The following is a 26,959-nucleotide window of genomic DNA, read 5'->3' on the forward strand; positions in this document are numbered from 1 at the left end:
AAAGTGTATCTTTTTAATGCATAGTCCTAGACCTTAAATTGCCCTCAATATAATGATCAGATCCTAACAATTAATATAATCCTGTTTAACAGCAAATTGGTATCAAAGCATTGCTTCAGACTAGTTACCCGTATTTTTCAGAGTATAAGATGCACCTTTTTTCCCCAAAAGAGGGTGAAAATCTGGGTGCGTCTTATATTCCGAATGTAGCTCTGGAACGGAGGTTTCAGAGGCTGAAAAAAGCATCAGAAATGGAATTTAGGAAAAAAGCCCCAAACAGAGCTTCAGGGAGCTTAGGAAAAAAGCCCCAAACAGAGGCTTTTTTTCTGAAGTTCTGTTTTGGAGGCTTTCAGCGGCAGAAAAAAGTTTTTTCTGAAACAGAGTTTCAGAGGCAGGGAAAAAAAGCCAAAAAAAGCAAGGCACAAAGCTCACAACCAAGGAACCTGTTGCTAAAATTCACCTCTGGGAACAGCTGATTGGGGATATTCTGGGAGGCCAATCCACCTGCCAATCAGCTTTTTTCTTATTTTCCTCCCCAAAAACTAAGGTGCGTCTTATACTCCAGTGCATCTTATACTCCGAAAAACATGGTACTCAAGTAATCTTGCTGAGATAACAAAGAGTTATCTAGTTTTAACACTGGACCATATCAAGGATGATATTCTTGTAATGAATTCAAAGAAGATTATGATTTTTAATATTTATTACAAGGCAAATATTATCACCAATGTTAGTAGATGAAAGGCCTTAGGATAGAATAACATGTAATACAGATTGAAATCCTAGATCAAAAAGCTGGTCTAAGAAATGTGAAGAGATCAAAAAAATGAGCAAAAACTACTGATATCAAATGATCCCTGACTACTGTTGGAAAAGACTTTGGGGTGCCATTTAACTTTTGAAGAGGACAAGCTAAACTTCTGTTTAAGTAGATAGACTGGGCCAATTTAGATGGAACATTTGTAGAATTGTCTTTATGTGCATGTGATCCTTATACTGAATACTAAAGACCTTGATAGTGTATAACTATTATAAGATCCAGAAAAAAAATGAAAGTAGATGTTCATAATATGACAAATGTGGAAATTCTCCCAGAGAAGTTTCTAGCATTCTGTATTTTCCAGGTGGGCCTTCTCTCTCTCTTTTTTCAGTGCAACATTATTCTGCATTTGATGTCATTGGATTACTGATGCAATTTTGTTCATTCATTTTGGGAATATGGTATCTTTACTTTATCACTGATCTAATACTAGATGTCACAGATCCTTTTACAGCGGACTGCAATAGACTTCAATTGTGCTAGTTGTGAGGAAGCAAACGTCATTATGTAGAATCAAGAATTTGAGATGGGGAACAATATAAAACTGATTATGAATATATAATCAATTAATAAATAAGCCATTAATTAGCTATTGTAATGCATTTTTCCTTGCACTGCAAAAATCCTTAATGCAGTAATACAAGACTTACAACAAATTGTATTGATACATTTTTATTCCACATAACCAACCAGTTCTTTTTGGTTCCTTCATCCTTTTGATTAGTCATGAATATATTGCAAATAAACCACTTTCATATTGGTTTCATGCTTCTTATTTGTTGCTAACTCATTCTATAGTAAATACCCTTTCTTACAATTAACACTCAGTGGGTTATTCTACCAGTTATGTACTTTTACAACCAAAGGCAAAACATCAATACCACAAGCTCCTTTGTGGCTCTTTATAGTCTCACATTTATTTCAACCGCTTACATAAAATAGTGCATAAATGCCAGCACTTCCCAAATAAAGATATTAACTTCCAAACTTAAATAAAGCTTCACATCTCCACTGTTTCTTCTTTCATTATGAAGATAGAATTGCTCTCAAATATGGTACACAAAATGGGGATAAAACCCACTGTGTTTGTTTAAGAAAATGACATTAAATATGACGTTGTGTGATTCTTTGGGTGAAAGATTTTTGTTTGCTGATTTGAGAAGAGATGAGTTGCATAATTCACCATGCCTCTACACAAGCACCTTTCCTGGGCCAAGAGTGTCACTTGGCCTTTGAAGAAATATGTGGACTTACAACAAATCAATGTCAGTTTCATTAGCTTCAGTCAATATGATTCTATCTCATTTTACTAGCATTTGTTCTGCCATCATATTAAACACTACAATCTAGCAACAGGTTACAGAGGTTTGGGAACGTGTACCCAAGTCTTGGAGTGGGATGGGAGAGACATGTAGCCCTGGAGTTTCAGCTCATTCAATCCTGCTTTATATTTAATGATTAGGAAATCTGAATAGGAAGCCTACCAGTTGCCTATGTACTAACAGAAAGGATTTATTTTTGACATTGTTATTGTATTTTCCTTCAAGCCATTATATAAACAGAAAGCAATTTTTAGCCAGGGGAGGGGAGGAAAGAGAGAGGGAGACCAAGCTTTGGCAGATAGATAAGTACTGTAGGTAAATTTTTATTACAGTTTTTGACCGACATGTAAACTCTGACTCTCTTTTCTGCCCGATTGTTACATTGAGCTTTTATCCCTATTTTTGTCAAGGAGACTCTAATATAAGCGACTGTGGGAAGTTCATACATGAGGGGGAGGAGTGCAGGCATGACATTTTCCGCCTCCCCTGCCTGTATCCGATATACACTTGCCAAAATGTGTTGAAACCAAGTATTTTTATATGATAGAATGCTACAGATGATGCCATCTATAAAACCACGATAGGAAAATAATATTAAAAACATTTGGCTGTTTCCAGTGTTGGTAATAGGCATAAAAATGGTTTGGCCTCCATGGATCTTTTCATCTTAGAATGTTCCTAAACCTGCTGCATGAGAATTCCCAGCATTCCTAGCCAAGATGGCTTTCTCTGGGAAGGATGACAAATGCCATTCATTCTGTATGACAGTTTGGAGGGCTTCCCAGTGGCATTACAGGATACAAAACTATTGGGGGGAATCTCATCCATTTTCCAGGACTGCACACCAATTCCAAACTTCGCAGCAACCATCTTGTAGAAGGAAGCTTGTTAAAAAAATAGAGAACTTGCTGAAATCTCCAAACAGGCCTTTCTTCTCCAGCCTTTAACAGCAATAATACAAAAAACTATTTTTATACAAAGTAGTCTACAAACCCGTGCACTGAGGGGCCACATGCACTGACATTCACATGCATGTTAACATCCCCTTCCCCCCCTTCCCCCCCCTTCAATGATGTGTAGCATATTAAGAGAAGTATCATATATTCCACTCAACAGTTCCTGGTGAAAATATGGCAATTTCCTTATTTATATTCTGAGGTAGTCTTTTGATCAGGAGCTTCATGCTTCTTGGGGGGTGGGGGATTAGAATAACTACATTTAGAGTTCTGCTTTCTTACATTTTCCACCATAGCTATCAATTGTGAAAATTGATAATAGATTTTGAGTTCATCTCTCAAAATTGGTAATATGTTTTGAATTCATCTCTCTTTCTTTCTTTCGCTCTTTCTCTCTAATGTACTCATATTTTTCATTGCCAAGTTCATCACATTAAACTTTCGAAAAATCTTGCACCAATATAATTTCCTGTAGGAATTTAGCACCCACCCCCCTCCTAGAAGAATGAAATATTTTAGAAAATATTTAAAAAGGCAGAATATATTTCCCTGGATGAGAAATGGAGAAACATGTTTTAAAGACAAAGCAGCTCCCTGCAACTTCCTGCCACTCCCCACCTTTGTCAATGGGCCATCATCTGCATCATAATAGAACCCATCTAGCAATTGAAACTCACCACATGGCACCTGGGAAGATTACATCAGCCAGCAAGGCTAGCTAAGACCCCCACCCCCTGGGAGTCTGACAGCCAATCAGGGTACTCTTCTTGTGCCCCAGAAAGTTCAAAGCTCAGAAAAAGCATAAAGCCAGGAAGCACACAGGAACTCAGCCCTTTTTCTGTTCAGGAACTCAAGCCATGTGATCCTGGCCACCATTAAACCATCTTTCCAAGCAGCCTCCATGTTTCCAGTGTCTTTGTCCCCACTTGGAACTGAACCCAGATGGATATTTCTTCCAACATTCCCTTTGATGAAGCTGGATGATTAGGTTTCCCTGCTAGCAATTTTAGTTTTCTTCATACTTTATTTTGCTATGAGATTCTAGTTTTTCCACATTTTTATTATTTATTTATTTATTTATTTATTTAAGTTATACGGCCGCTCATCTTGCAAAACATAGCTCTGGGCACATTCCCTGTTTATTTTTCATTCTCATAATCCTGCCTTTGTGACATCAGAAGAGCAACTCTTTGTGACATCACAATGAAGAGATTACTGTGATTGATGGGATGAGGCAGAGACTTGGGAGACAAAGGGAGAGGAAAATTGTTTCTCCTAACATTCTTTTTCTGCTTTTACTTTCCTTAAAGACATTCCTACAGCAATTAAAATATTCATCCTTTAACTAAGCTGAAGGCAGTATTACAAGATTTTTTTAATGATAAATGCCAAAAGTGGCCCTACTATTAATTGGAATGAGGAAGTTGACTAAGTGATAATGGCTGAAAAGGCAGCAAGCCACTGAAGAAGAAAAATGGATACCCCAGTAGCCCTCTAAGGAAAAGTCTGCTGCTCTAAAAGCAAATCCTGAATACTCCTCAGGGTAATTTACAGCTTTTGCATGCAGTTTGAAAAAGGTTTCATCTCACATAAAATAATTTTGGACTAAACATTCTAGTTTGAATCTTCAAAACAATTCAATATGGATCTGATTAAGCAATCAACTGCATCTCTATTGCAAAGTAAACTCAATGAATGTGATAGGATTCTGCCCAAAGGGTAATTGAGCTCTGAATTTTCTCATTTGATCATTCATTTTGATGAGATCTGCAAAAGACCATTTGTTAAGTATGTGAAAGATCTCTGGATCGAATCATGCCATTCATAAGCACAGAAATAAAAATGCTGATTATAATTATTAGGGGAAAGTGCCTTTGTGGAGCATTCCCAAACAGCCTTCAAGAGAAACTTTTTCAGAATCCCTAACGGTACTAAAACATCATTGGTTAGTTGTCTTGTTCAAGATAATATTCTTAATTTTAAAGTAAAACTGAATATCTAAATGTTGCATTTAAAAAAAAAATTAGGAACTAAAGGTTTTGTATTGCGTTATTGTAGTTCGGATTGTCAACCAATTCCCAAAGAATGGCATATAAATTTTTGAATAAAGATGACTGCGGTAATTGACTTTCAGGTCAGTTTTGATTCATCGCTCAATTTAATGCCAGGGCAGGGCATGCCGGGCATACCAAGGTAGCACCTGTTGAAGAATCGCGCAATTGTTCAAAAGCTCTTGAGGAGGAGGACAACCCGAGAAGATAATACTGTACAACCTGGACCCCGGGGTGCGTCTTCCTTTAATTAGAAAAAAGAGCAAAATAGATTTCGCGACTGTAGAACAGGCGGTCCTTCCTTTCTCCTCGATCGGGAGCGGAGGGGGCGAAGAGAGCTCTGAAATCAAGGGATATCATTGCTCTTGAACGTGAAGATGCGCTTCCCCATTGGTAGGCTTTGGTTATGTAAAAGAGGAAGTGGAGAAGTCCCCAAAACATCGCAGCAGCAGCAGCAGCAGCAGCGCGCGCACACTCAAAATTTCTACGGGCGGGCGCTTGCAACTTCGGAGCCTCCAGAATTGCTGTCTTTGCGGCGTGCCTGTGTTTGCTGCTGCCGCCGCCGCCGCCGCGACTGCTCTCCCTTCTCCAGTGCGCGCTTGGAGCAGCTAGAGAAGTGAGTGGAGGCGGCGCTGTGCATGCTGGGCTCAGATCATGGTGGGGCTTGGCAATAGGAAGCCAGGCAGGAAGGACTCGAACTAGCGTGCGGCGGCGAGCGAGCTAGCGCTTAGACAGAAGACTTGCGGATCGTGCGAGCCGATCGCCTGGCTAGATCGGAGCTGGAGTGAAAGGGGAAGCAAAGTCCCGTAGGCAGAGGCGGGACGGGGCTGCGAGGGAGGCGGAACCGGGGGAGGGGGTCATTTGGAACCGCGCTGTACGCCCCCCTCTCCCCCGTTTTCGCCTCCCCCTTTTGCCGATCTGACTGAAGGAGAAGAGAGAGGGGGGGGAAAGGAGAGGGGCAGGGAATCCCCGCTTCTTGCAAAGGGAGGCGCCGGTTTGGTTGTCGGTACTGGTGCGTGAAGCAAAGCCGAGACAAGAGGAGCGTATTTCGGCGCCGCCAACCCCTCTAGGAACAGCCGCCGCCGCCGCCGCCTCCCCATTGCCGGGAGATGGTGGCATATGAAGCGCGCTGGAAGGACCATGGTTGAAAGGAACAGCAAGTTCCTGCTGATCGTGGCGGGATCGGTGTGTTTCATGCTCATCCTGTACCAATATGTAGGGCCGGGGCTGAGTCTGGGCTCGCCGAGCGGCCGCTCGTACCAGGATGAGCTGGACCTCTTCCCCACTCCGGACCCGCACTACGTCAAGAAGTACTACTTCCCCGTGCGGGAGTTGGAGCGCCAGCTGGCCTTCGACATGAAGGGGGACGACGTGATCGTCTTCCTGCACATCCAGAAGACTGGCGGCACCACCTTCGGCCGCCACCTGGTGCAAAATGTGCGTCTCGAGGTCCCCTGCGACTGCCGACCCGGGCAGAAGAAATGCACCTGCTACCGGCCCAACCGCCGAGAGACCTGGCTCTTCTCGCGCTTCTCCACGGGCTGGAGCTGCGGGCTGCACGCCGACTGGACCGAACTCACCAACTGCGTGCCCGGCGTCTTGGACAAGCGAGAGAGCGCCGCGGTCAAACCTCCCAGGTGAGACGGGAGGGAGAGGCTCCTTCGCGCAGTGATCTCTTTTTTTCTCTCTCCACCTTCCTCTTCCGATATTTTATTTATAGTTCTCCTCACCGTCGGACCTCTATGTTTCCTCGTTGCAACCTTGTTAGGTAGGCTGGAGGGAACGGTAAAGCCCAAGGTCAGCCAATGAGCTTCAGGCTTCTCTAAACCTGGCTGTTGTGTTTGTATACCTGGAGTTCTCTTTGCTAATCTGACACTCTGACCACTACCTGTACTTCACAAGTCACCCAATGCCAGGAGCTTATTGTTGAATCTCTCCAAGCTTGGCAGTTTCCATAGCTGACTTATGCCAACTACTTTGCTCAGCAGGCTGATGGCTGAGGGAAAGAGACAGTTCTCCATGGCCCAGCTGGCCCCTGACTCTTCAGCCAAAGCCTTAGCCTTGCAATTTGATTCACATTTACTGCACTGTTGTGACTCACTCTCACTGCTGGCTGCTTTTGTCATCAAGCTCAGAATCAATTGTTGAACTGTTTTGCTACTTACCTAGCTCCCCATTCCATTCCATTCCATTCCATTCCATTCATTCATTCATACTCATTCATTCTCATTCTCTCTCCCTCTCTCTCTCTCTCTCTCTCTCTCCTTCCCTCCCTCCCTCTCTCTCTCTCCCCCTCCCTTTCTCTCCCCCTGTTCTCAGTATGCAACTTAGTCCTGAGACTTGGTGTTCAATGCAGTTGGCGCCTGTTTCCTCTCTTCTTGCCCATTTGTGTGTGTGTGACACAATTTAGACAGGCCCCCCCATTCCACTTCATGTGCTTGTGGAAGAAAAGAAAGAGAGGGAGGGAGAGAGAAAAGGAGACAGAGAGAGAGAGAGAGAGAGGTTGCACCTATGGAATTTTCTGTGTCTCATGCAGCTGCTAAGCCTTTGAAAGGAATGAAGGCAGAAAGAATGGTATCAATCCCATATCCGTGGCCTGCCTGTCTATATTGTGCTCATTGACCCCATAGCCGACTTTCTTTTCCACTGCCTTCTGCTGGAACTCTTTTTTCCTGTTTTATATATGTGGAACTTGCTTTCCTCTTATACTTTGTAGGATTTCCCTGAGATTTTAACTCTATTTTCATTCAGAGCTGTAGTGTGTACCTCATCAATCTTACTATAGCAGCAGCGAGGGCTCCTGAGAATGTGTGGAATGTATGTCCATTACAGTCAGTCTCCAATCACCGAGAATGAGGGGCAGAAGTTCAGGGTCCCATTTAAAAGCTTTCAGAGAAATGGGTGTCTGGAGGTTTTTTTTTACTTTAGATGTCTATCTCATTTCACACATTTTAACAAATTCCCTTCATTTGATTTGGGGTTTCAGGCATATGTATATGCCTTCTCTAAACCTGGGTCTTTGTCAACAATAAATCTTTCCATTGTTAACCATTGGCAGTGTTAACACTTCTCATTCTGAGCTATCCTTATTTTTCTGCATTATAGCGCATATGAAGAAACACTAAGAATGGTCTCTTGCGAGATTCCTTTATATCTTTTATAGACTTTCGTTTTACTTTTTTTTTTTTGGTAATATTTACTGCTGTCTTTGTACATGTTTGCTGATTGTAATAACCCTTTTCTATTATTATCTACTCCTGTCGAGTTAATGAATGCCATGCCTAATTCATAGAAATGCACAGAATTCTTGTTTGTACATAGTTATTTTATACGTGTGCTTTTTAGCCAAGTAACTTTTCTCTTAGGTTGTCCTGTTGATTGTTCATGCATTTACCCTACATGCCTGCTGGATTTTCCCCATGTCTCTATCCCCCACCCCATTTTCCTTTTAATCTTCTTAAGCATCCTTTATTCCTAGAGACATATATCTTTTTCTCATGCCCACATTAATTCCTAAATCACCTTTCATCTTCTCATTATGGTTTCCTTTTACCTGGTTTGCCAAGGTTTTTGAGTATAGATTTAAAAAAGCCAGCTAAAATCAATCTTTTGAAAGCATTCCACCCTGATATATTCTAGTCATCCACAATTCATGCACAAATTGCTTCCATCTACAGTCACCTAACTTAAATGATGTATCTATATATGTATGTATCTATGTATGTAGTATCTTTTGGCCTGCCTTGTGAGATAGTTCAATTTTTCTCTTCCATGCTGGGTTTTATTTTTTAAATCATCTGAAGTGCTTCTATTTCCTTACTTTCCTTACTATCTTAGAGTCGTGTTTAAAGATTGATTGTTTTCTTGCCATCCTACTGTAAGTCATTAATTCCTGGTACTTTTTAGAGCCTGGGTCTCAAACATAGCTCCTCTAGTGCCATACAGTTTTTATGTTCATGTGTGCTGTTCATATATATTGGTCATACCCACTGTAATCCTTCCAATGAGTAGGCAGTCTTGGGAGGCCAGAACAAAGCATATTTGTCTTATCTCTGCTGCACAGCTCATTTATCCCCCCCACCCTTTCTCCATTTGTTAGACTTGTTCAGCATGGGATGCTGCCTGGAGTTATTAATTATATGTATTGATTCTTCAGTTGTTGCTATCTTTTCAATGCACCTTGGTCAAATTTTGATTAATTGTTCTAATTGCCCTATAATCTGCTTTTATGTAAGCTGACTCAGGAATATCATATCAAGAAACTTATCCAAAAGGGTTCCCTTTCTGCAAAGACAAATATATGTGAATACTGGCATACAATGGTCCTCTCCCAATTCTCTGTATACATTGCTACTTGATGAAGCATTGTAAATGAATAATTGTTTCATGTTCTTAGAACTTTTATGTTAACCTTCTCCCCCCCCACCCCCGCCTCAAAAAAACCCTAAACAAACAATTTTAGTTTGGAAATCAACAGTAAAGAAAGTAGATTTATGGGCAGATATTGTTGGCATGCTTCCCTTATTTAAATCCTGTTCTTACGTGGCTTTCCTTTCTTGGAACAATGCAATGCTTGGATAGCAAAAAGCCAAGTTGCAGGTTTTGCTTTGGGTTTGGTGATAATAGTGCTCACAAATTGTTTGCTTTGCCTGTGTAGACTTAAGGACTTTGGAGGCATCTTGTATCTACAATGAAGTTTACAATATAACTAATTAAATATCTTGTTTTTATAATGACTCAGTTTTTCTTTTCTCTGGGATCTAATGCTATTTACTAAGATCATTTTCTAGGGGTTTAATAATAAGTAAGTAAGTATGCATAAGATTGTAGTCCTAATTTAAAGTATTGCCAGATTTATGATTTCCCATGTACACGTTCAGATACTGAGTTTGGCTTATCCTTTTAACCTTTCTCATGATGTCCTACTTTGATTGAAAAAAGTACTGTATTGAAGCATCAATGGCATTATGGAGGAGTAATCTTATTGCTCCAAGCCATCCTCAATGAATAAGCATTCTCCTTGCCATTCATTAACTCTGAACTGGATAGTGTTTTGTATATTAAGAATAAACAAAAATTGTTGACTGACTTTGTAATATTGCTGCGTCACATAGGCCTATTGTACAGTAGTTCATTTTAGCTTGTCCACAAAAAGATAACATTTCTACTGCATGTAATGAAACCTGGCTTCATAAGCAAGAGCTGTTTATGTAAAACCACTGATGAAATAGATTTCCTTTGTAGGGGATTCATTCTTGCATTATTTCCACTACAGTGGTGGCTGTATCACTTCATTTTGCCGCTTTGAATAATGTATCTAGTCTAGGGTAATGGAACAACCTATGTTTTCATGTCTGGCACACATTATAGAGCCTGCTGGGAGCAGGAAAATTCATTGGGTGATAATCTTTTATTGAAACAGCTTCTGCCATTGAAGTATGTGCAGTATTTTGGGATTCCTGGAGCTTTCATCTGGTCAACAGAATTCTGTTGCTGTTGACAATTTTATTTCAAAGAACAGCAGAAATATTGGTCTGGATGCATTTCACTTAAATAACTCTTTGCTTGCAGTCCTTAACAAATGTATTGGAAAGAAAGGATAGGATGTGGATGGCTTAGTAGGACAAGATCCCATATATGACTGCTTAAAGGGACATCAATACTTGGGTCTCCTCAAATACAGCTGCTGGTGCTACTTTTTTGAATTGAGATATCAGTCTCTTTTGTTTCTTAATTTGTTATTCAGTAATGTGGAAAAGCTGTATTTCTGAAAAGAAAGGACTTGTGTTTTTTTAATGCATCTTCTCAGTGTCTTACAGGTATTCTTGAATGTCATTCACTAGTGCTCATAAATGCATACAAACCATCAGCTAAAAGATTATTAAACCTGGAAGTAGTAGCATTTTAGCATTGCTAAGTGCATCCTTATTCTACATTCTGTGAGTTTCTGTGCACTTTCTGCATCCAGAATGCAACGGCTTTTATAGTTTTCCTTCTCCAGGTTGGTCTTGATAATAGCAGTACCTTTTTCATAGAGACACTTGAATTGATTCTCCTCTTTGTTGGTGCCTGCTATAGTGGTATCACACTAACCTAATGGTTTATTTTTAAGTATTGTTTTGTTTTGGAGAGGAGGAATATTGTTAGACAATTGCAGTTGTTACAGTATGCTAAGAATTATCATTTCTTTACTCTGCAGATTTTTTTTAAAGAATAACACTGACTTGCTGGAGTGAGATTATTTAAAGCACATTTGGTGGTGTTGTACTCTCACAAAGTAGCTGCAGTAATGAGCATGACAAGTCACAGAATGCTCATTTATTAGAAATGCAAACTAACCCCCGCCTCCCATATTGCCTATCATTGCAGATTGGTATGTGTGTGGGAAGGATTACTTGCCTTTTTTTCTGGCTGCAGAGCGTAGAGCATGCTGGGCTGGAACCATCCATCATGTTGAATTTCTATGGGCACAATATGGGGTCCAGAGACATTCTTCTAAATAACGAAGATGCTGAAATCTGGTACTCTGCTTTAAGAATGCTGGTATCCTACCTTTGTTTTGCATTAAAATGATCTTTAGCATCGAGGTGCATTCCATTGGCACATTAATCTCTATTTGATATGGAATATAGGTATGGAAGTTACATAGGACACTAGATTTTCCCAGAAATGTCATGCCAACAACCAACATCCATCTAGCATTAGGCTTGAAAAGTTCAAAGCAATATGTCCTTTAAGCCGTGAAAAAGGTGGTGGGAAAAGTGAGTATGAGAAGGGATTGCATTCTTATATTGAGAGAAAGGAAACAACTCCTTCAAAGTGACTTCCTCCTTGTATGCATTGAAGATTCTCACCTTGCCATACCATATTTCAATAGTTTCTGCTAATAATAGAGCCAGAGCCAGAAAGTACCTTATGCCTGCATGAGAACATGCTTCTAGGGGTTCTTCAAGGTCATCTCCTTTCTGCTGTGCTCTGCCCTAAGCAGACAAGAATTCCAAATTCCAGCTTTCTGTTTTACCATACTTCAGGCACAATTGAAAATGGGGCTCAGGCACATTTGGTAGCCTTGCTTCCTCCTTTCGGGCAGTGGAGAAATTCAGCTGGTTCTATCTGGCTCGGGCGAACCAGTAGTGCCGGCGGCAAGAGGCTCCGCCCACCACCCAGATGTCATCACATCCTGTTTTTGACCCTCTGTGCATGCGTGGAAGAGGCGCACGTGCTCACATTTGCAAACTGGTAGTGAAGGTAAGTAGATTTGACCCCTGCTTTCAAAGGTTATAATTTTCCTTCTCAGAAGAAAAGGCAGGGAAGTATGAACCTTTTAAGACCCATGCCATCCTTAAAGAACTTAAATAAGCCTCCTAGACCTCAAATATAGCTCACTTTTTTTCAGACAGGTGTGTAGCTGATGCCCCAATAACTGTAGCTAAAGGTAAAGGTAAAGGTTCCCCTCGCACATATGTGCTAGTCGTTGCCGACTCTAGGGGGCAGTGCTCATCTCCGTTTCAAAGCCGAAGAGCCAGCGCTGTCCGAAGATGTCTCCGTGATCATGTGGCTTGTATAACTAAACACCAAAGGCGCACGGAACGCTGTTACCTTCCCACCAAGGTGGTCCCTATTTTTTCTACTTGCATTTTTAGGTGCTTTCAAAACTGCTAGGTTGGCAGAAGCTGAGACAAGTAATGGGAGCTCACCCCATTACACGGCAGCACTAGGGATTCAAACCGCTGAGCTGCCGACCTTTCGATCGACAAGCTCAACGTCCTAGCCCCTGAGCCACCGTGTCCCCTGTAGCTAGAAGGTATCTAACATAACTGTAGCTAGAAGGTATAAAGCATAAAGATAAATGGGGTATGTAGCATAAAGATAAATGGGGAGAGGAGATATGGATTTTCTAGCTCTTTGGGTACCATTTGGGTACCATTTGCAAGTGGGTTATTGTGTCAGAATTCACTGAAGCTCATATACACTAAATTACCTAGTTCTAGATTTGATTTGGTCCTTTTTTTCACATAAGAGAGTAAGTTATTGAGGTCCAAACCAGACATTGTGTACAATATTCACAATTAGGTTTTCTCTTTGTATTGCTGATTTGCAGCATAGTGTGTTTATTGTAGTGATTATGGTAGTAGTACTCTTGGGAAACATGATATTAAAATCCTCCCCCCCTCCCTGTAGCTATTTTTCTGCATGGAGGGAGACATGAAGAGCATCCATTTTGGTTGGAAAAGATTGACTGAGCATGCACCTTCTTAAACTCCTTGGAGCAGCCAGTTGATAGGGATTGCCACATTTTGCTGCTGAAAACAGAATATCTCAGTTTCTCCTTCTGTGCTTCCCCTCCCACTTCCTCAGTTTCTTAGCTTCCGTCTCCCTACATTTACCTTTTTTAATTCATGAGTTTCTGCCACCGCTTTACTTAATCTTGGTTTTGTGCTCTCATTAACAAGAATCTGTCACAGAAATCTACATGCTGAGACTTTCACGCAAGTTCTTATTGCTGGCAAAACCAGTGGGAACATCTCTCCTATGTGCACAATAATATCAAATAATAACATTAATACTACTAATAAAAATAAATCTGTCAAATGACTGAGTTGTCTGAGAGAATTGCCCCCAAGGATCTAAGTAGAAATAATTTCCTCTGGCTAAAAGCTTAAATATTGGTAAATGAATGTTATCAAGTTTTTCTGGCAAACAGTGAAGGAACAAAAGAGTTCTAGATTGTGGCACATTTTGTTTGAATGTTGTATGTGTATTTTCACAGCTTGTTATCATTTTCTCCTTCCTTGCTGCAAATTTATTTTCTGTCCATTTAGAAGCTCCAGATGGATCACGTCAAGAACTAGGCTTTTTTGGAAAAATCTTACATATACAGCTCATATATACAAATCTAGGCTCATCCTCTGCTTAGATATAAAGCATTCTGAGCAACAAATATTTATACTATATGGAGAAACAGCAAGTTGCAACTCCAAACTCCTTTTCTTGCAGTAATCTTCAAAGTAATCTTCACAAATCTTGGATATAGAATGAAAATTGCATGTTTACTATGCACCAGTTGTTATTAATGTTGTAATCAGGACAGGCCACAAGCTTTAATATTAAGTAGGGGTAGTGGCCTTTGGACCACATGTAACCCTAGCATTCCATTTGCCTCTGCAACACCCTAAGATTACATTTCTGAAAGTCTATGGCAAACTGACCAAATTTCGGTCAAAGTTTAGACCCATTTGGGGTTGGTGTAAGGATGGGAATGATCTGACATTTTTAATCCCACTTCTAGTAACGTTACAGTGTTAACAGGTGATTTCTGTGGACTTTAAGAAGGTTTGGAGGCTGATTTTTAGCCCTTAATTACTCAAACTTTTTCTTTCTGGATTTACAGGCACTGTGATTCATTTACATGCCTCAGACCATTTTAAGTATTGTTCTTATTTTTGAATATGAAGCCTCAAAGCTAGAATAATCTTTCAAAACAAATTGGTTTCATCAATGAATAAAATCCAGTCTTTCAATTCACATTTTTAATTATTTTTAAAAAATTATGACTTCCCTTAGTTAGACTGAATTTCAAGTTATGTGTTGAAAAAGCACTCCATAAATGACCTCAAGTTCCTAGGATTGCACAGAACAGAAGCAGAAATAAACATTCCTGTATTCTATTACCATCTGTACACATCAATCTCCAAGTAACACTCAGTGAAACTTATAGGGGCTTAAAAACCATTAAAACCTTTGCTTCTTCCAGTTCTAGGTTTTTTTTAGCATTGTGTAAGTATGCATTCATAAAGTATGCATTGAAAAATAATTTTGTTTCCTCTGTAGGCTTCCTTAATCTTGGGCTTTGTATGCATACGTACACAATTCTGTCACATAATTCAGCTGCTGACCTTTCTTTGGAATTTCTCACTTTCTGTAAGAGTGAAAGAAACATTTGATTCTCTTAAAAATAAGAAGACTACTACAACTACTATTACTGCTACTAATATAACTATATATAACTATTAGTATTAATACAGCTGTCAAGTGTATTTAGAGTCTTCAGAAAGAATATTTTTCATAAAGTAAAAGCAGGTAATCTGCAGGCTGTGCGAAATTCTCAGCCCCTTTTTGAAGCCTTCTAACTCTTTTTCCTAATGGTATTACACCTGCTGAGATATTACACCATCCTTTAAGGAGACAAATTGGCAGAAAATGTATGTACCAACAACACTGAAGAATACTGTACCAGTTGAATGCCAGTTTTTTGGGTTTTGCGTTGGACAGTTGAAAGAAGTGCTGTCAGGGTTGATACTTTTGAGGACTACTGAGGGGCAGAATTAAAACAATTGCTGGAGGTTTATGGAAGTATATGTGGTGGTAGTATGGTAGGCTGAGAGTCAAACAGAGAGCAAGTAATTATCGAAGATTGTGGAAAACTTTAAGGCTAAGTGGGGTTTAAACTTAAAAGTATCTCTAAGCAGATGCTAATTCCACTGAATAGAAAATTGTGAATTTTCCAGTTGATATTTGATGTCAACATTAACGTGACCATTGGTTAAGGTCATGGGAACTGTGGTCAACCTAAATGCGCTCTTTTCTGTTGAGCTACACTCAGTCTCCCATTTCCTTTCCTTTAAAAAAAAATCTGTAACTGTAATGTACTTGCTACTTGGTCTTTTTGAACCTCCCTTGATTTCTTACTACTTTATATATTTAATTCATTAAGAAGTGTTTCTTGATTGGTCATAAAATCCAGTGTAAATTTATGATAAACCAATTTTTCTCAATCTTGTATTCTCCAGATGCACAAATTTCAGTTCCCATAAATTCTTAGCCATGATTGATTGTCAGAAAAGTTGCAGAAATTGACATCCAATACATCTTGAAGGGTATCAGAATTAAGGAACTGTGGGCCTCTGGTGGCTCAGACTGCTAAGATAGTCTGTTATTAACACAGCTGCTTGCAATTACTGCAGGTTCTAGTCCCACCAGGCCCAAGGTTGACTCAGCCTTCCATCCTTTATAAGGTAGGTAAAATGAGGACCCAGATTGTTGGGGGCAATAAGTTGACTTTGTATATAATATACAAATGGATGAAGACTATTATTAACATAGTGTAAGCCGCCCTGAGTCTTTGGAGAAGGGCGGGATATAAATGCAAATTAAAAAAAATATCTTGATATTTCTTAGGTCAAGTGGGCAAAGTTGGGGTGTACCTCTTTGTTTAACAGAGACAATGAAGTCTTTATATCAAAAATTTGGATTTGGAAAACCCTCCTTTTTTAATGTAATATTTATGTTATTGTAATTGTTCAATAGTTAGATTTGTATCTGCTTTTTTCAGATATGTAAATTTGAAGCTGAAGTTGCAGTAGTATATAAGATGTGATAACAATCTTTTAAAGTTGTGAATAACAAAGGAGTGCTTGGATTGGATTATGGATTCTCCTCCTGTTTTCCAATGACTATTGAGTGTGGGAGTCATTGTTTTGATGGAATCAAATCAACTGTTTTCAGTCCTGATAATATTTTTGAATATGATGATACTCAAGCTGGCAAGGAGATAACATTTCCACTGGATACTTCCAAAACCCTCTAAAAGAAAAGAGCAACAGTGACCTTATAAAAGATTGGAAAGAAGATTGCTTGTTACCACAAATTAATTTGGTTCTGAAACTAAATATATTTATTCATGAACTTGGCATAGTTGTTCCAAAACATCCCCCCTTCTTCAGTGGGAATAATTTTAATATGCTTCTCTTACTGAAATCAGTGAGATATTTAAAGTATTTAACTGGCTGAATAATGCTATTTTCCCCCACTGTCCCTGTGGGAACTATAATAATTGATTTGTCAATGCAATATCTGGTTATTTTAATTCTCCAGGAACAGCTTTTTTTCCTTGTTTAATTTTCAGTGAAGAAATTGGAGCATGAGAAAGAAATAGATTATTTTTTTAGACAATCCTTTTGTGGAGCATTGCCATGTGGCCACAATACAAATGATGCAAGAGCATATATTTTGGAATATGTCAGATGTGAGATGTTTTCAATGCTATACAGCTGGGCAAAGAATGAGTCTAAAAGAGTATTGCTTAATCTCTGGTTTCATGTGGCTCTCACCATTATCTAGGCAAAGATCTTCATGTGTATGTGAAGGAGAGTCCTTCTTCTGCACAGTCCTATACGCTCTGGCAACTTTCAGCCCTGATTTGCCTCCATTGGATGTACACAGCCGCTGGAATTTTTCCATAAATTGGAAAAGAAATGATCCAAACTTGTTATACACAAAAATGTCATTTGTATATTCCATTATTTGTTTTCATTAATTAAACCTTTTAAAAATAAGATTTCTTATTTAAGTGTTACCTATGAAACCACCGTTTCTCAACTTATGGGACAGCTCTTCATGTTTGTGGGCAAATAGGTATATAATCTTTTATATGCCATAAACCATTTTCAACTGACACTTAGCTTGTACCTTACTTCCTTTTTATTCGTCAAGTCTGATTTTCGAACATCGCCAGTGTGACTTTTCTTTGCCTGTGCGGCATTGGAGAATTTAGAAAAATCTTGAAAAGAGCAGGAGTCCACTAGATTGTACTGCTGCCTTACTACAAGTGGGGAGGTTGTGGTAGGTAAATAAGTATGAATGTGCTTCCCAGCAGCACTTGATCCATGGCATATAGAAAATCTTGTTCTGTGAAATGCTGAATGAGACAAATTCTTGGAGGTAGATGGTATGCAGTAGCCATATCTTTGATACAGCATCATATACAGAATACAAAATATAGAATTAGAGTTGGAAGGGACATTGGAGGTCTTCTAGTTCAGTTATCTTCTTTGTGACAGCCCTGCAAATATTGGAAGAGTGCTGTCATGTCATCCCTAGTCCTTCTCTTCATTAGACTAGACATGTATGCAGTTCCAGCAATTGTTTGTCATATGTTTTAGCCTCCAAACCCTAATCATCTTTTTTTTTATTTTTATTCAAAAAGTTTTACAAAATTTTTCCCCTTTCCCCCTCCTCCCCTCCCTTCGCAACCCCTCCCCGACTTCCCGGAACGAGCACAAGGTATAGTTAAAATAAAACAAACATATGCTAAAAATTTTCGTCCCAACTTAATTATACCCTACAATCATCAATTCCTAACTTCCCCAAAAGCAATCAAAATAATACATCATAATCATTCAAAACAGTCTGATAACTCTTAGTCTGATATCTACGTTGAATATAGTCAATCCATTTTTCCATTCCTTTAAGTATCTTTCTTGCGTATTGTCTTTCAAAAGGCTGATATCTTCGCCATCTCAGCCAAATTGGCAACTTTCAATATCCATTCTTCTATTGTTGGTACTTCTTTTTCTTCCAATATTGTCCTATTAGTAATCTTGCTGCAGTTATTAGATTTAAAATCAATTTAGTCTCAATTACTGTACAATCCGTAATAATTCCCAACAAGAAAAATTGCAGGAACTTTATCTTCTTTTCAGAACATTTTGTAAAATCCACCAAATTTTTATCCAAAAGGCCTTTATGTCCTTACAAGTCCACCAAATGTGAAAATATGTAGCGTCATCACAATTACATCTCCAACATTTTGCTTGCATTTCTGGATACATACACGATAATTTTTAGGATCTAGATGCCATCTATAAAACATTTTATAAAAATTTTCCTCAGATTCTGTGCCTCGTGAATTTAACATTTCTAACCCAAATTTTTCCCACGTTTCCAATAATATTGGCTCCTGAAAATTTTGTGCCCACTTTATCATACAGTCCTTTACCAAGTCCCTTTCAGAATCTATTTCAAGTAACACATTATACAATCTCTTTATATGCTCCTGAGACTGATTTCTAATTTGCTTTACCAAATTTCCCTCGTTCTGCTCTATACCAATTTTCTGATCTCCCTTCCATCTAGCACGTAGTTGCTCATATTGAAACCAAGTATAATTTTTCCCTTCCTCTCTTAATACTTGCAGAGATTTTAACTGCAAATTACCTCTTTCAGTATACAAAAGATCTTTATATGTAATCATTTCCTGATTCTGTTCTATGTTTATATTTTCTACTGTATGTCTAGGACTTGCCCATATAGGAACCTTATAATTTAGTTTATAAGAGTATTTTTTCCAAACACGCAGAAGGGCATTTCTTAACACATGATTTTTAAAGGCCTTATCCACTTTTTTGTCCTAAATTAAATATGCATGCCATCCATATAGCAAATCATAACCTTCTATATTCAAAATTCTGTCCTCTGTTAAATTAAACCAATCACTTATTGCAGAGAGAGCAGCTGCTTCATAATATAATTTAAAATTAGGCATTTTAAACCTCCCTTTCCGAGAATCTTGAATTATTTTCATTTTAACCCTAGCTTTTTTACCTTCCCATATAAATTTGTTAATTCCCTTCTGCCATTCCTCAAGATTCTTATCTTTCTTAATTATTGGTATCATCTGAAAGAGGAATAAAAATCTAGGTAAAACATTCATTTTAATAGCAGCAATTCTCCCCAGCAAAGATAATTGCAATTTTTTCCAAACAATCAACTCCTTCTGAACTTTTTGCCATAAAACCTCATAGTTATTCTTATACAATTTCACATTTGATGACGTAATATAAACCCCTAAGTACTTAACCTTCTTTACAATTTCAAATCCTGTTACTTCCTCTAGTTTTTCTTTCTGTTGTCTGGCCATATTTTTATTATCACTTTTGTCTTTTCTGATTTACCTTAAACCCTGAGACATTCCCATATTGATCAATTATTTCCAACAAAGATTTACTAGAATTTATAGGGTTTGTTAAAGTAATCACCAAATCATCTGCAAAAGCTCTTAACTTATATTCATACTGTCTAACTCTAATTCCTCTATCTCCTTTACTTCGTATTTTATCCAATAATGGTTCTAGAGTTAAAACAAACAATAATGGTGATAAAGGACATCCCTGTCTTGTTCCTTTCGCAATCTTAAAAGGTTCTGTTAAGCTACCATTGATTATAATCTGTGCTGTTTGCTCTCCATAAATTGCCCTAATTATTCTTAAAAAACCATCTCCAAATTGCATCTTTTCTATTAATTTAAATAAAAAATCCCAATGCAATCGATCAAAAGCTTTCTCTGCATCGAGAAAATATATGCTGCTGGAATAAAATTTTTCTTTTCTAAGTACTCCAGTAAATTAACAATCTGCCTAACATTATTCCTCATCTGTCTCCCTTTTATAAATCCAGATTGATCATTATGAATTCTTCGCTGCAGAATCAACATTAATCTATTAGCTATTATTTTAACAAAATCTTATAATCATTATTTAAAAGTGAGATTGGCCTATAATTCCCAGGTTTAGAACAATCCTGTTCCTCTTTGGTATCAATGAAATAAAAGAGGTTCTCCATGAGGGGAATTCCCCTCCTAGTTGTATCTGATTAAATAATTCCTTAAGTGGACCTAACATCTCATCCTGTAAATTCCTATAATAACTAACTGTGAGCCCATCCATTACCAGGAGTTTTCCCCATTTTAATTGTTTAATTACCAAAATAATTTCTTCCGAGGTTATAGGCCGATTCAGTTCATCCGTTTGTTCTAAAGTTAAATTTTTAACCTTATATTCCTTCAAATAATTATCAATATCCCTATTCAATATATTATCTTTAAGATATAAATTTGTATAATATTCTAAAAAAGCTTTTTTAATTTTATCCTGTTGATATCTCTCTTTACCTTTATATTCTATTTTTTCTATAGTACGTTGTTTTTGTCTTTTCCTTAAAGTGTATGCTAACCACCTACCAGGTCTATTTGCGTTACAAAAAGTATTATGTTTGGCATATTGTATATTTGTTGCCACCTGATCAGCCATTATCATATTAAATTGATTCTGTAGTAACTTTATTGCATCTTTAAGTTTTTGATCATGTGGATTATGTATTAATAATTGTTGTTTCTTATAAATTTCCTCTTCTAAATACCTATGCTGTCTTTGTTGCTTATTTCTCTGTCTATTATTAAGATATATTAATACACCTCTCATAAAAGCTTTACTGGAGTCCCAAACCATTTCTATCGATGTTTCATTATTCAAATTATAATCAAAAAATTCTTTCATCTGCTTTTTACATTGATTTACATTATCCTGATATCTAAACAAATTTTCATTTAATCTCCAAGTTCTTCTACCCTCTTTTCCATATTGCAATTCCATCCAAACAGGACTATGATCAGACAAACATCTTGGAAATATCTTAGTTTTCTTCACCCTAAAAAGCAAATCATTAGAAATTAAAATAAAATCAATACGTGAGAAGGATTGATGCCTATCAGAGAAAAAAGTATAGTCTCTTTCCTCCAAATTCCGCAGTCTCCATACATCTCTTAACTCAAAATCTTCTATCATATCAAAAAGGATTTAGGCAGCTTTGCATGTGCAGGTATCTTCTTGGAAGAAATTCTCTTGTCCTTTCGTATCTATTACTCCATTCCAATCTCCCAATATAATGCACGATTTATAATCCCATAGATTCAACTTATCATATAACATTCTATAAAATTTTTCTTGTTGCTGATTGGGTGCATATATACCAAGCAAGAGAGTCCTTTTTGTTTCTATTGTAAGTTCAATAGCAATATATCTTCCGTGAATATCTGCCTCTATTAACTTGGCTGGTATATCTTTTCTCAAATAAACCACTATGCCATGTTTTTTCTCCAAAGCTGAAGCAACAAAATGTTTACCTAACTTTGAGTTTATTAGGTACTTTTGATCTGATAATTTAATATGCGTTTCTTGTAAGCAAATAACATCATTTTAAATTGTTTCAAATAATGAAATATTTTTCTTCTCTTCTGAGCTGAGTTCAAACCATTGACATTCCAAGTCAAGATTTTATTTGCCATTACTGGGCTGCTGAAGCCTTTGAGCAATCAACTGAAGATCGTCCTCCCGTATCTTCGGCCGTGCTCCTGCCACCGCTTCTGTAGCAGAATCCTGAACTTTACTTTGAGTTTGTTGCTCCTTTTCTTTACGCTTAAGGGCTCCCCTCGTCAGTCTTTGTTCTTGTGGTTGTTCCTCAGATGGTAACATCACTGGAATCACCTCAGCTTCCACACCCATTTGAGTCTCTTGAATTCTTTTTCTATTATTTCTATTTCAAATTTCAGCACTGTAGAAAGAAAATCTTTGGCCTTAAGCACTGTGTCAATACGATATCTCCTTCCTTGATAATACACTGTTAAACCAACTGGAACCTCCCATCTAAATTGAATCTGGTATTTCTTAAGTTCTTGTGTAAAAAATGTAAAGTCCTTTCTATCCCTTAACATCTTGGGAGGAATCTCTTTCAAAACCTTCAACTCCTGTTCCCTATTTTCAAGTTTTTCTGAAAAGCAACTTGCAAAATTTGATTCCTCACTGTTCTTTTCAAAAAATAAACCACAATGTCTCTAGGAAGTTTCTTTTGCCTAGCAATCCAAGAATTAACTCTATAAATTTTGTCAATTTGATAAGCAACCTCTTGTGGATCAAGTTCAATAAATTCAGCCAGAGCTTCTGATAAAATTTTTTAAATCTTCCCTTTCTCCTCATTCAAACCCCTAATTCTCAGAGCTCCTTCCATCATTCTATACTGCATCACCACCACTTGATCTTCATTTTATCCAATTTGATTTGCATTCCCCCATTCTATTTTCTATTTGTTGATTTGACTGAACAATTTCTTGCACCTCCTCCTCCACCACCTCCAGTCTTTTTGCCAAACCTTGAAAAGCCATCAAGATATCTTCTCTTATTTTTTTATTATTCTCTTTTATTTCTTCTCTTATTTTCTCATTATTATCCATAATCTCCTTAAACCTTTCTTCAGACACTTTCCTTTGTTCTTTAATCAGATCTTCTAAAACTGGTTCAGAACCCTTCTGCCCCAGTCTTAGGTGGTTTAGTAGCCATTTCAGTTTTAAAATTCACAAAATATAAGTCTAGAAACTTCTCTTTCCCCTTTAAGTATAGGAGAGCTCAGTTCACTTCATTAAAATCCACACATAACATTTCTTATCTTCTTAGCTGCACAGACTGTTTAAAATTCCATTCGTCACTTTCACTCCCGTTCAGGCGCCATCTTTAAGAGTCAATTAAAACAAAGGAAAAAAAGTTTCTCTTTTTTAAAAGGTAGAAGTCAGGAAATCAAAAATACTTGCAATCCAATAATTGTCCGCTGGCATTCATTCCGTCTGCTTAAAGAGATCCATAAAGATAAGACAATTAGCAGAGATGGACACTTTCTTCTTTTCCTGCTTTTGCAGGCACGCACTGAAGTCGGAGGGCTGGAATATTTATGGGACCCGTCGACCCTTCGAGGCTCTGCTTAATTAAAACAAAGCCTCTGGGGAGGTCTACCAACATTTCCTGCTGCTCTTATCTTTCCCCTTTCATCCAGGGAAAAAGATTAAAGCCGGCTTTTCCTGGCTTTTACGATGTTCAGTGCGGAGCCCCTTTAATTAGGGGCTCAGCGAAGAGGTGGAGCCACCCGGAAGTCCAAACCCTAATCATCTTTATTGCTCTTCTTTGCACTCTTTCTAGAGCTTCAACATTTTTTTTTTGTATATAGTAGTACTAATGCTTCACGCGTTCTTGATACTCTTCTTCTGTTAATGCAGCCTAGGACTACATTGGCATTTATGGCAGGTGCAGCACACTGTTAATTCATACTTGTCCTACTTGTCCATTAGGACTTCTAGATCCCTCTCACAGTTGCTACTATTGTACCAAGTAACCCTTATTGTACACCTGCACATTTGTTTTTTCTTACTATATGTGGTATCTTACTTTTCTCATCACTGAATTGCATTTTGTTGGCTCAGTTCTCAAGTCTGTCAAGGTCTTTCTGTATCTTGAGTCATTCTTCTAATCTTCTTCCTCCCGGTTTGGTGTCATTTGCAAATATGATGAGTTGCACTTTTATCCCTTCATTTATGAAATTATTGAAAAGTACTGGGCCTAAGACAGAACCTTGCAGTATCCCACTGCATGCTTTCCTGCATGTAGAAATAGTTTCCTTGAAGACAACACATTGAATTAGCCAGTTACAAATCCATCTGATGGTGATGCTGTCTAACACACATTGTTCTATCTTACTAAAAAATAGGTTGTAGTGTCCATAGCATTTCGCTGGTCCACTGTTTTGTCACTTTGTCAAAGACTGCAGTAAAATTTGTTTGGCATGATCTGTTTTTGATGTTGGCTTCTTGTAATAGCTTTGCTTGCTACTAGGTGTTCACAGATCCATTTCTTAATTATCTTTTCCAGGATCTTCCCAAGTATTGATGTCAGGCTGATTGGTCTGTAGTTTCCTGGATCCATTTTTTTCCTTTTTGGGATGGGAACCACATCACATCTTTTTCAGTCCTCAGGTAGTATCTTGATGCTCCAAGATCTTTGACAGATAAGATTCAGTGGTTCTGAGACCACATCTGCCAACTCCTTCAGAACCTTGGGGTGTAATCTATCTGATTCTGATGATTTGAACTTGTCTAGAATGAACAGATGTCCTCTTACCATTTCCTTGGGTATTTTGACTTGAATTCCTAATCTGTCTTTAATGGTTCTATTGTCAGCTGGTTAGTAAATCAATAGTTTCCTTGACTTTTTTTTGTTTTTTGTAAAGTTTGAATGTTGAAGTTTACATATTGAAGAGAGTTCTTTAAGCAACTATGTTGATTTCTTCTTGGATCTCTTATTTTTCTTTTCAGTTGTATAATGCTGGACTGGGTTTTTGTAATCTCATTCCCAGGTTCTCTAAATTTGTTGAAATCAGCAGTCTTAAAATCTAAGATGCTAGTTTGATTTTGTTTTTTTGCTTGTGTCTGCATTATATTGAATTCCAATATGACTTGGTCACTCTTCCCCAAAGTTCCCACAATTTGAACCCATTCTATTTTTTTATCTCTATTACTAAGAATTAAGTCCAGTATAGCTAACCCACTAGTTCCCTTTTCTACCTTTTGGGAGACAAAGTTGTCTGCTAGATTTGTCAGGACTCTGTTTAATCTATCACTAGGTGCAGAGGTTGTCTCCTAGTTGATACCAAGATAAATAAAGTTCCCCATTACTATTGCAGTGTGATTCCTGCATACCTTAGCTAACTGATAAAGTTAGAAAAGTTAATATATTCCTTCTGTTTGGTTTGATTGATCTATATTGTAATATTATTGTTCATTTTATCTGGCTGTGAACCGCCCTGAGTCCTTCGGGAGAAGGGCGGTATAAAAATTTAAATAATAAATAAATAAATAAATAAAATAGTATACACCTAAAACAATATCATCGAGTTTTCATTGTTGTTGCTTTGCATTTCTATAGTAGTGTAGCTGTTTCTTATATATAAATCAACTCTACCTCCTATTTTATTATCCCTGTTCTTTTGAACAATTCAAATCCCTTAAGCTATATGTTGCACTCATGGGTTTCATCCCACCAAGTTTCGGTAATGACAACAGCCTTTATATCTGCCCTATTGTGCTTCAAGTTCACCTTGTTTGTTCTTAATACTTTGAGTGTTAATGTATAGGTGTCTGACTCCTTTTGGATTGACCTTGTGTTTACTTCCTACATCTCCTGTTTTGTATTGGAGTTCCCCTTCTTTCCTGCCATTTGGTTGTTTGTTCTGAGATTTATGCTTAGCACATTAGTTTCTAAAAGTTTATCTCACTCCCCCTCCAGTTGTACCTTAAAGCCTTTCAGATAAGTCAAGACAGTTGATTTTCAAAGATATTCTTCCTAGTTATTGTGAGGTGTTGGGTAGGAGTAGCCCATCCCCTGCCAGAAGCCACTCATAAGGGTTTTTGTAGATCATGGTCTAAGAATGTCACCATCTCCAAATAATTTCAAAAGTTCTGTGTTTCCTGATCAGATGTCTACCTTGACATCTGATCAGGAAACACAAAAACACAAAAAAAAACATCACCTATGCACCCATCTCTTTGGCTTTTATTTCTAGCTGCTCATAGTCTCTTGATCCAGGAACACGTTCTATATTTTCCTTTGTGTGATAGATTTTACTGTTAGTATATCTTGTGCATGCATTACTTGGAGATGTATTAAGCAACATCTGATATCTCAATAAAATTAGATTACAAAGGTTAATTACTACTGAAAGTAAACAACATTTTGAGAAAAATGCTAAAAGGGAAATACAGTTTTGCTCATAAAGTAAAATTTGCCTGTTGTCGGAATCAAGATTTCTTACAGGTACTTGTCTGGCATATCTATAATATAAAATAAATTATATCTTGTTGTTATAATTGGCTGTCAGTTAGCAATTATTACATGTATGAAATGCTAGAAATATTTGAAAGCATTATTTATTACAAGCATGAGTAATAATTCCATGGACACAGAACTGTAGTTTGGAATATGTCTGATGTATGCTTAAGTGCCTCCTTGTTGTGCTTCAAAAACAATTGTAGCTAAGATGGTGTGTGAAAAAATTCCATAGTTGAGTTAGGACCAACTCCAGTGTTCCCAAGAATTCTTCATCAAGCAATGAGAATGAGGAAAGAAGAAAAGTTAAACCAGATGTGTCAAGCATGCAGTGTACTGTTCAAAGATAGTTGCAGGAATGGATTAATCAGGGATGGATGCAATTTCCCTGATAAATGGTGTTGGGGGAAGGGCCAAAAAGCTTATAAAACTCTTTTGTGCTTTGTTGAGTGGGCTAATAAAGCATTATCCAATTACAAATTTGAGGTGCTTTGATAATGGTATGTTGGTTTATTTTTAAAATATTTCCTATTGCTTGAAAAACCCTGCTTCG

At 37.8% G+C, this 26,959-nt stretch overlaps 1 protein-coding gene across 3 annotated transcripts in view; it reads left to right on the top strand.

Annotated features, from left to right (window-relative positions):
• Positions 1-5,491: 5,491 nt before the first annotated feature.
• The window catches only part of HS6ST1 (heparan sulfate 6-O-sulfotransferase 1), a 220,052-nt gene continuing 198,584 nt past the window's right edge, over positions 5,492-26,959 (top strand). Inside the window, exons 1-2 of one of the 3 annotated variants that reach the window (XM_058189194.1) lie at positions 5,627-5,765; positions 6,369-6,786. In XM_058189194.1, the coding sequence (XP_058045177.1) occupies positions 6,506-6,786 (281 nt within the window). In that variant the 5' untranslated portion in view covers positions 5,627-5,765; positions 6,369-6,505. The other 2 variants (XM_058189195.1, XM_058189193.1) reach the window with 2 other exon arrangements.

Source organism: Ahaetulla prasina, chromosome 6 (assembly GCF_028640845.1).
Source record: "Ahaetulla prasina isolate Xishuangbanna chromosome 6, ASM2864084v1, whole genome shotgun sequence".
Taxonomy (NCBI): Eukaryota; Metazoa; Chordata; class Lepidosauria; order Squamata; family Colubridae; genus Ahaetulla; species Ahaetulla prasina.